The sequence below is a fragment of the Eschscholzia californica genome, unplaced genomic scaffold, assembly GCF_041429995.1.
Source record: "Eschscholzia californica isolate CP2 unplaced genomic scaffold, dmEscCali1.0.p SCAF_1, whole genome shotgun sequence".
Classification (NCBI taxonomy): Eukaryota; Viridiplantae; Streptophyta; class Magnoliopsida; order Ranunculales; family Papaveraceae; genus Eschscholzia; species Eschscholzia californica.
Genome location: NW_028238198.1, coordinates 19,429,468 through 19,440,134, shown reverse-complemented (window position 1 = coordinate 19,440,134; position 10,667 = coordinate 19,429,468). Strand labels below are relative to the sequence as shown.

Sequence of the window (10,667 nt, the reverse complement as noted above, 5' to 3'; positions counted from 1 at the left end):
TATGGGTTCAGTCCGTTCCGCCAAACGTCACCTGAGTCCAGCCAACTTACTTTAAGTAAACTTTCAACTTATAAGCGAATCTGCTCGTTGGACACTTTGTCGAGAAATTGAAACGACCCAATAGAGTTCAACACATGTAAAGCGTTTGTGACCATTTATCCAACAAGTCATGTTTAAGGTAGTAGTCGTCAAGGGAGAGAGTTGCCCAAGGAGCCCTTCACACGAGCCCACAAATTGTCTTAGTCAGTTTCGACTCAGTATATGGCACTACACATCCTTAACAAGGCAACTTGAAACTTTGGATTGTTTCTATAATCTTGGCCTCATGTTTGATCAAGTAGGACTCAAACACTAAGCTATACAATTTTATTGTCGAACTACTTTAGGCGACAAATGGACGACTCAAACATGTCTCTCCCTGAAGTATTCGATCATCCTTGTCCTCGAATATTTTAGCCTAATGGATGTCACGCGGTCAAAGGCACCTATGAGTCCCAAAGTGGATATAAATACGGGGAGACTATCTTCTTCAAGGACATCAAATGATCTGAAGAACTTTATAGATCTAAGCTACTTTTGCACATGTATCAAGGTTAACTACCTGTACTCAAGGCATCCAAACGACAATCCTCTCATAATTTGGGATTCTCTCATCTACTCGACTTCCCGACCTACTTAAAGACTACTCTAGCTAGCTACCTTGTAGAGGCGACGCTCGTATCAGTTTACGAGTCGATCTATATCCTGGCGGTACAATACGGTGATACTCTTAACATTACATTTGTTCTTTTTCTCCTTCTTCTAAGCGTGCTAACTTGACCATCAGAGTTTTGGGGCGGCACCACTCCGGTGTACCATGTTATTTTCTACCGTCTCTTGCATCAATTTTGTCACTTATACGACGCTACCTTTGCAACGTTTGTACCACCTTTAGCAACGTTTTATGTTGCAATAATGTGAATGAGTTTGCCAACGCTTTGAGAGCCTCGCGAACATTCTTACCCTTATTTATATCTACTGATGACACCTTATCTATGGTGCTGTTGAACTCTCAAGAGTAAATTTATAGAGCGAGAGAGAGAGAGAGAGAGAGAGAGAGAATGATTTGGGACGAGTGGTACGAAGAAGAAGAAGGTGAGACAGAGAAAGACAATCATGTTGATTTCGACTTCCTTTCAATTCTATCCAACCCCAAGGTTTGTTTTTTCTACCTCTTCATTTCTTTCTCTTGTCTGGGTTGTGATTTTTTTTTTCAACTTACCTTCTCTTTTAGCTACTATTCACACAAATTATAGGGTTACTACTACGGGAAGGAAGGGTAGATTGAAACCATGATTTCACCTCCTTCTCTCACTCGTCTCTTGTTTTTACAGAAAATAAATTTTGGGGTTTTTCGGTTTCTGTGTCTTCATTTAGGGTTTATTTGTCCCAGTTGATACTTGGGTTCTTTTCTGTAGGATGTGTTTGGTATGACAACTCACAAGCATTGGGGGTTTATTCCTCTTCCATCTATAATTCATTTAGCAAGATTATTAGATTCTAGTAAGGAATCATATAGAGGGGACGACTATTAGCAATTTAGCAATATCCCACATTGTAAGGGTGTTAGATTTTACAAAGTCGATAAGCCTTCCCGGAAAGACGGTTCCTGAGGAGAGTTATGCCCCTTGGGCTCTAACATTGTATCACGACTTGTGTCTCAGGGATGGGTCAGCACTTTCGTAACCTTAGCCTTGCGTGGAAGGGAATGCAGAGTGAGTCCAGCTCTGGCATTGAGGGGAGGTATTAGCACTATCCCACGTTGCGTAGGCATTGGCAATCCTTTCCTCACAAGCCGGTTTTCTAGGAGAGTTAGGCCCAATGGGGTCTAACAAGGGCATCTGAATACCTGAGGACTTATTTCATGCTGAGAATTTGAATTCTGTATTAGCTAGTCCGTTGTTCTCTTTCTCGTAATTAGTAATGTTGTTTAGTCAGAAATAACTCGGGTTTATTAGACAAATAGGAGTTCGGTTTTACATTTCTATGTAGACCCATCTCTAGTAAGATCGATCTAATTCAAACAGTTCGAATAACTAACAGTGTGAAATACTCGTGCAGGATTACTACAAAATATTAGAAGTAGACTATGATGCTTCAGAAGACACAATCAGATCCAACTATATCCGTCTTGCACTGGTCCGTATTTTAAATTTATAGTTCACATAGTTCTCTTAGGCATCACTTCCTTGACTCACTTCTGAGGTATAGTTTCTTCGATGTTGTTGAAGGCTTGGGTTATAGATGTGACAAATCATGTTCGTTTACATTTGGTGGTATCAGAACTATGAATTACCCAATCAAGACCTGTTATTATAACTATGTTTTTGTAATACTAGGCCCACTTGTATGTTAGCTTATAATTAAAGTCTTTTTCGTGGTTTATTATATGCTTATAAGCAGAAATGGCATCCGGATAAGCGAAAAGATCAGGATGGTGCAACTTCAAGATTTCAAGAGATTAACGAGGCTTACACAGGTCCGCTTTTTTAGTAGTATCCCAACTCTCACCTGCCATTGTCAAATATAGTAACACATTGACCTACTTTGGCTGATTGACTTCCGAGTCACTCGACTCACAGATCTGGCCTGACCGAGCTAGTCTCGAGCCCAAGTACTTAGGTTCTAATTCTCCTTGTTAATGAAATAATTTAAGATGCAGAATAAAACCTAGTAGGATGGTATGATTTTAACAGGCATACTTGTACCTTCATATATAGAGGTTATACGGGCGATGCCAACCCCTTGGAACGTCCAGTACTCCAGTCCATTACGAAATGGGTCGTCCGGGGCCGGCTGTGGCGTTGCACGACCCGTTCATAAACACTAGTCATATCTGACTTGGTACGGTTGTGTCACAGTTCTAAGTGATCCTAGCAAAAGGAGTGAATATGACAGGAAAGGGATGTTGTACGTATACGATTGTAATATCATCGTGAGTAGATACTTCCCACCTCTTCAAGTTTTATGCATACACATCTCTTTATCCATTGACTTGGTGCTATTTTACTAACATATTTCTTTGTGTGAAATAGCTTCCCTGATAGTCTAGGAGACGATTTAATTGTTGAAGTTCAGGACTCGAAGGGAAAGTATTGTGGTCATGCGCAGTGTTGTTAAAATCGTGCGATTTGGGATTCAAATCGCACGATTTAAATCGAGTCGGTTGTATTTCGATTCGAATCGCTCTTCAAATCGGATCTGACCTAAAATCGTGGGATTTTCTCATTAAATCGTTTAATGAGTCGAGAATCGTGGGATTTATTGTGAATCCCACGATTCAAAATTCGGCCAGAATTTCAAGGGTTTTGGCTTCTGAATTAGTAATCCAAGTCCCAATTAAAGAAATAAAGGGGGAAATCAGAAGAAGTAAGAATAGAAAACCCTAAGAACTTTGAGCTCTGATCTTGATTTCTGGTTCCTGGTTCTTTAACTCCTTTTCATGGTGTCTCCTCTCTCTCTCTCTAGAAAAATATACATAGCTCTCTCTCTCTCTCTCTCTAAAATGACGAGTATCTCTCTCTAGTCTATCTTTCATCTACTGTATGTTCTTTTATTTACTTTGCTTTTTTTTATTATTATATTAGATTAATTGTTATATTAGATAATAGTAGGACACGTCAACAATTTTACTGTTTTTGTCTTCTTACTTTTACCAGTTATTATATTATTAATAAAAGTTACTGTTTATCTTCCTTTTATACCCATATCTGATTTCCAGTTTTTTCTTTTCTTTCTTTACTCTTTTTTTTTTTTCTGAAATTCTTTCTTTACTCAATACTTTTTTTATGGTATAATAATAATAATAAATATAATAATGTGTTATTGCTTATTATATTAGATAAGTATAAAAATCAGTAACTTACAGTTATATTAGATTATACTCGTATAAATTAATAACTTATTAATATAGCAATAAATTAATATATATATATATATATATATATATATATATATAATCCTACGATTTTCGATTCACAGATACGATACGATTTAATAAATTGAAAAACGATTTACGATACGATTGACGATTTGACAACATTGGTCATGCGCTTGCTCAGGTGGCCACTATTGCCGAAGAACTGGTAATGATACATATTCAATTGGTATCTTCATGATTGTTAAGGCATAATACTATATCAGGGCTTACATTTAAGTCAGATTTCAGGGTGACAAGGTACGGTGGTGGTCTATTTACCATGAGCCAGAGCATGAACTTGTTGGCAGAATAAAACTCAACGTAAACTATTGTACTAGTGCAGAAGAAAATGGTCATCTTAAGGTAAAAATCCATCCTATACTATAGGGTAAAACTTAGGGTTCCCTACTAGATTTCTTTTGGAAGTACTCTACCTAAAGGGGTCACGAGCTTTAAAAAGGCTCTATTTTTCATTCAAATAACTGTATCTAACATAGCGTATATCTGTTTATTTACTTGACTAATTTACTATGTACAATGCATATCAAATAGCCTATATACTATAATATAAGATGTAATATAACCATATATAATTATATGGTGTCGGTTCCCCGCCAACCCACAGTGGCTCCTCATTAGTTAGACTCCTCTGCCCGATCTCGCTTTTCGGCGGGAATCACCCAGCTAGAGAAAGCACCACTTGCTATTCGGTCGTTTGTCACAGATCCATTGAGGCTCTAAGACGATTTTCTTTTTAAATTTTTATTTTGGTGGCCCGCCTTTTTTATTTATATCGTTCTTGATCGGCCATAGTAGACTTTGGTGTCTAATCATACGAATAACTATATCCTGAAACATATCAATGTAACAGTTATCTGTTTATTTTAATTGGCTAATACACTACGTATAATCTATATACTTTCAAATAGTAGGATTCGACCCTGGTCTCCCAGAAACACTTATTCATTTCTTATTGTTCGTAGTATGGTTCTGTCGCAGAAACTGTGACCTATGACCTTGTCTTAGAAGTTGCAATGAAAGTTCAGCATTTTCAGCAAAGAAATTTGTTATTATATGGCCATTGGAAGTGGTTACTGACCGAATTTGCGAACTACTACGGGGTTTCAGACGCATACACAAAGTTAAGGTATGTAATTTCAAGTTGGAGGAGCTAATTTTTTATTTCTTTTATTCTTTTTTAAGAGCTTTGAACTTATAATATTGGCAGATACCTTTCTTATGTCATGGATGTGGCTACACCAACGGCTGATTGTCTCAACCTCGTGCTCGATTTGCTACTACCCGTAATAATCGAAGGCCACAATAAGGGTACACTAAGCCATCAAGAAGTATGTTTCTTTCTTTCAGATAGTATGATAATGTTTTCTCAAGTGACAATTCTAGTTGTATATTGTATTTCATTTCATGTATAAGTTGTTTTCTCATAAATTTATATATCTCTGGGGGTTTATATGATCAGAACCGCATATTGGCAGAAGTTGAGGATCGAATAAAGCACATTCTCGCTCTTGTTTTTGAGAATTACAAGTCATTAGATGAATCATCGCCATCAGGATTGCTGGACATTTTTAGGCCCGCAACTGGATCTCTAGCTCCTGCTTTGGCACCTGCTGTAATGCTATATACTCTTCTCCATGATATATTATCTTCTGAGACACAGATGAAACTATGCAGTTATTTCCAGGTAAGATCCGAGGCTCAATTTTTTCCTAACTCGGGTTAGTTCCAATTATTTGTTTGTTCACGCTAACAGAACTGATGATTTCATCAAGGTTGCAGCAAAAAAAAGATCACGGAGGCACTTGGCTGAGACTGACGAGTTCACTATCAACTATGAAGGATCAGTAATGGATGCTCTGACCCAATGTTGTCAAATCGTCAATCGTATCGTAAATCGTTTTTCAATTTATTAAATCGTATCGTATCTGTGAATCGAAAATCGTAGGATTTATATATATATATATATATATATATATATATATATATATATATTAATTTATTGCTATATTAATAAGTTATTAATTTATACGAGTATAATCTAATATAACTGTAAGTTACTGATTTTTATACTTATCTAATATAATAAGCAATAACACATTATTATATTTATTATTATTATTATACCATAAAAAAAGTATTGAGTAAAGAAAGAATTTCAGAAAAAAAAAAAAGAGTAAAGAAAGAAAAGAAAAAACTGGAAATCAGATATGGGTATAAAAGGAAGATAAACAGTAACTTTTATTAATAATATAATAACTGGTAAAAGTAAGAAGACAAAAACAGTAAAATTGTTGACGTGTCCTACTATTATCTAATATAACAATTAATCTAATATAATAATAAAAAAAAGCAAAGTAAATAAAAGAACATACAGTAGATGAAAGATAGACTAGAGAGAGATACTCGTCATTTTAGAGAGAGAGAGAGAGAGAGCTATGTATATTTTTCTAGAGAGAGAGAGAGGAGACACCATGAAAAGGAGTTAAAGAACCAGGAACCAGAAATCAAGATCAGAGCTCAAAGTTCTTAGGGTTTTCTATTCTTACTTCTTCTGATTTCCCCCTTTATTTCTTTAATTGGGACTTGGATTACTAATTCAGAAGCCAAAACCCTTGAAATTCTGGCCGAATTTTGAATCGTGGGATTCACAATAAATCCCACGATTCTCGACTCATTAAACGATTTAATGAGAAAATCCCACGATTTTAGGTCAGATCCGATTTGAAGAGCGATTCGAATCGAAATACAACCGACTCGATTTAAATCGTGCGATTTGAATCCCAAATCGCACGATTTTAACAACACTGCTCTGACCTTTTCTACTGCTTACCAGAAGATGAGGTCTCTTTGTTTGAATATTAGAAATGAAGTTCTTACCGATATAGAGATCCACAATCAACATTTACTACCCAGGTAACATTTTTATTATTTTCCCGGGTTGAGCCCACAATACATTTTCACTGTAGGCCATGTCAGCCGGAAACAACCCGTTCTACCCCATTTCCACTGGACGACCCATATCAAAAAAGGTTATGGCGGTCGAGGGGGGTTGGTAACCCCGGACCGCCTCGGCAGGGCCTGTCACAGGGCATAGGCCTTGATTGCCCACAACCCATGATCTTTACTGCAGCTTCCTGTTCTTTTATTACTTCAATGTGTGAACAATCCAGATCATATTTTGCAGCTTCATAGATCTTCCAAAGATATCTTCAGCCATATACAGTTTGGGCCTCTGTACTAGGTTGCGTGCATTCCTTGTTGCATGCCCACCCACAAGCCCATCTCAGCCCGTAACGGAGCTTGTAATTGCTACCTCTGATTTGCAGATGGACCTCGCAAGCTGGAAAATCAAGTAATTATTATTTCAAGACTCACATCTTTCACACGGTATCCTAATTAGCCTACCTGACTTTCTAGCAAAAAAATTTCAGTCCCATCAAAGGAGGCATCGATGCAAAAGAGTTGTTCCATTCGTACATCATTTTATGGATACAAGATAAACGTCTTTCCCTGCTCGAATCCTGCAAGTTACATAAGGTAGGAAGTGAACTATTTGTTTCTGATTTCATAATGTTGAATTATTTGCCGTAGTTATTTCCTCTAAATGTATGAACTTAAGAACTAAATGAAACAATTGACTTGCAGATCAAGTGGTCAGGAGTTAGGACACGACATTCTACCACTCCACTTGTGGATGAAATATATGATCAACTAAAAGAAACGTTAAGTGAATATGAGGTCATCATTTGCCGCTGGCCCGAGTATACTTTTGCTCTAGAAAACGTAAGTCCCAGAAGTGTATTATGTATGTTTAGTTCACAATTTTCTACCTCGGCTTAGCAAACTCGCTAAGGATTTTTGATTTATTTATTCTGTTGTACATATTAGGCCGTTGCCGACGTTGAGAAGGCATTGGTGGAGGTGTTGGAAAAGCAGTGCGCAGAAGTTTTAGCACCTCTGAAAGACAATTTGGCATCGAAGAAATTTGGTCTTAAATATGTCCAAATACTTGCCAGGCACTCTGTAGCTCTTTACACCGTTCCGGAAGAAGTTAGTTGTTCTATCAAACTGTTGCTTGTTTTTCTTTCATTGTCTTAATTTGGCTTCTCCGACTCAAATGGATCTAAATCGAGCCAAATCATCCATTAAAAAGAGTCAGACAAAAAAATGGCAATGAGTGGAGAGACTTTCGTTATTGTAGTGTTGGTCATGTGATTCCTTGTCCACGTGGACTTTTCTCAGGTGCCCTCTCTCACGTGGTATTCTTTGAGCCTAGCACGTTCTTTTTGTTGGGTGACAGGAAACCCTGTGGCTGCTGGTCATATGACGTGGGGGCAAACCAATTGGAAATGAGTAAAGAGACCTTAGGAATAATATCTTTGGTCATGAGACTTATCTTTTTCATGTGGGACTATTCTTTCTTTGGGCTAACATCGACAAACAACTCGTTTCAGCTTGGTGTTCTCTTAAACTCCATGAAGAGGATGCTTGATGTGCTCCGGCCCAGGATAGTGAACCAGTTGAAGTCATGGGGTTCTTGTTTACCTGATCAGGGAAATTCAGTCCCAGGAGAGCGCCTCAGTGAAATAACAGTAATGCTTAGAGCTAAGTTCAGAAATTACATGCAGGCTATCGTGGAGAAACTTGTAGAAAATGTGGGTATAATTATATAATCGAGTCTCTTTAATTCCGGGACGAATATTGTGCTATGAATTTGACAAGTTCTTGTTTCTTCTTATGCACAGACGAAAGTCCACAACATGACAAAGTTAAAAACGATTATTCAAGATTCGAAAGAAACGGTGGTAGAATCAGATGTTCGAAGTAGAATGCAACCATTAAAGGACCAACTTGCTAAAACTATAGATCATCTTCATACTGTCTTTGAGACTCGTTTGTTTTTAGTCATCTGTCGAAGATTTTGGGATCGGATGGGAAAAGTTAGTTAAACCGTTACCCAAATAGATTACTCCTTATATTACTAGTAGTATAATCATATCATTAATATGCCCTTTTACTTTGTTCCAGGATGTGCTAAGTTTGTTGGAAAATAGTAAAGAGAACCGATCCTGGTATAAAGGTGCAAGATTTGCAGTTGCTGTGAGTATTAGTTTATTTGTTCCTTTATCCTTGAGCTTTTCTTATGTAGCATGTAAATTTGACCGGCCTAGGTCCGTCACTGGCCCTGAACCAGACAAGGCTGGGCTGCCTCGTCTAGCCTGGGCCTGGCAGTCTAGCATGTTTAGCGTGCGCCTTTATAAAGGCCTGAGAGGTTGTAACGTGCCGCCAAGCGTGTTAGCTTTTATAAGGCCCGACCTGTTCTGGCCTGGGCCTTCATGGAGAGTGTAAGAAAAGCCTAGTATCTACCCGATTTTGATAAAAAAAAATGTGAATTTGTTTGTGACTTGCACATTTTGATTAGATTATTTTCGATTTTTGCAGATGTTGGGCGACATATTTGCCTCCCAGATGCAACAGTTACTTGGAAATTCACTAGAGGAGAAAGATGTGGAGCCACCCAGATCGATAATGGAAGTCCGGTCGGTGCTATGCAAAGATCCTGTTAATCACAAGGACTCCAACTACTACTTCTAGATTAAGGCCTGAGTTTCTCTGTAAATAGGTGAGGCTAAAAACTGAGAAGATGAGAGAAATGGCTCAAGTTTTGATATTGATTAGGTAATTGATGTTCTTCTTGAACAACTAGTAGCATTGAGATGTGTACATACCCCGTGTTCGAATATGGACATCTGTTGATAGGTCTAATTCGAGCTCGCTAGATTTCTCTTAGGTATCTATACTAGGAGGGATCAACAGACTCAAAACCACTAAATAATAAAAATTTACTTGCACCACTTAAGTTGTGTAATTAGTCCCCCAAATGCGGTGTTTTATCGTGTATAATATATCTATTGTCCATTTAGGGCTTCAATCATAAAGCCTGTTTTAGGTACCCGACGACCAGGGTCAACCACCCTGAGGCAACTTCTGTGTGCGAAAAAAAAACTAAAAAGTGATTACCAGGAATAACAATTAGTGATTATCAGTAATCACTTAAATTATAGATTCGCCCTCCAGGAGGGATCCTTTTGGTGGAATGTGCATTTTTGTGCACCTAACATAATATGTACTAGGTTCCCACCCCTACCCTACGGACGGGTTGATCTTTTTTTGCTAATGTCCTTGTGGTAAATCACATATCAGGAAAGGAAAAATATATTCCAAAAAATAAATAAATCAAAAGACTACTATTCACTTCTCCACATAAATAGAAGACAAGATTATGAACAATTTTTTATTATATGCAAAATCTCTCATTCTAAAAGTTAAATAGTTGATGACTTTGTGAGTTTTGACCATAAATAGTATCTTTTTTTTTTGTTGAACTACCATAAATAGTATCTAGTAGTCGAAGTTTTACTGCAACAAAAATAAAGCCACTTTAACCTAAAAGTTACCATATACATATTTAACCAAAATTGACCTTATCAAGTTCTCTCTCAATAATCCAATTATATAATCCCTTTGGTTACAATAGGAATTCTTATTTTGTTATCGTTGTAATTATTTGTTAATAGACCACTTCTGATTCCAAAAAATATATAAATTTGTGGTTGCAAGATAAAAACAACATCGTGACGATTGTATATGTCAAAATCATTGTACTTAATGATCTGCATTCGCGAAA

General features: G+C 37.2%; 1 protein-coding gene across 1 annotated transcript; it reads left to right on the top strand.

Annotated features, from left to right (window-relative positions):
- The first annotated feature begins 1,035 nt into the window (after positions 1-1,035).
- On the top strand, positions 1,036-9,745 carry LOC147564911 (uncharacterized). Its single transcript, XM_086651220.1, has 19 exons — positions 1,036-1,196; positions 2,101-2,178; positions 2,443-2,518; positions 2,901-2,974; positions 4,101-4,124; positions 4,208-4,321; positions 4,942-5,105; positions 5,187-5,307; positions 5,439-5,663; positions 5,752-5,811; positions 6,756-6,892; positions 7,164-7,331; positions 7,411-7,516; positions 7,625-7,762; positions 7,868-8,029; positions 8,434-8,634; positions 8,725-8,919; positions 9,008-9,079; positions 9,422-9,745. The coding sequence occupies exons 1-19, from the start codon at positions 1,101-1,103 to the stop codon at positions 9,572-9,574; spliced, it is 2,364 nt and encodes a 787-aa protein (XP_086507346.1). The 5' UTR covers positions 1,036-1,100; the 3' UTR covers positions 9,575-9,745.
- The last annotated feature ends 922 nt before the right edge of the window (positions 9,746-10,667 follow it).

Bases quoted from the DNA above. Each gene is read 5' to 3' on its own strand.
- LOC147564911 (XM_086651220.1), top strand. From the start codon at position 1,101: ATGATTTGGGACGAGTGGTACGAAGAAGAAGAAGGTGAGACAGAGAAA. The intron at 2,179-2,442 runs GTCCGTATTTTA...GCTTATAAGCAG, and splicing joins ACTATATCCGTCTTGCACTG to AAATGGCATCCGGATAAGCG. The intron at 7,332-7,410 runs GTAATTATTATT...AAAAAATTTCAG, and splicing joins CTCGCAAGCTGGAAAATCAA to TCCCATCAAAGGAGGCATCG.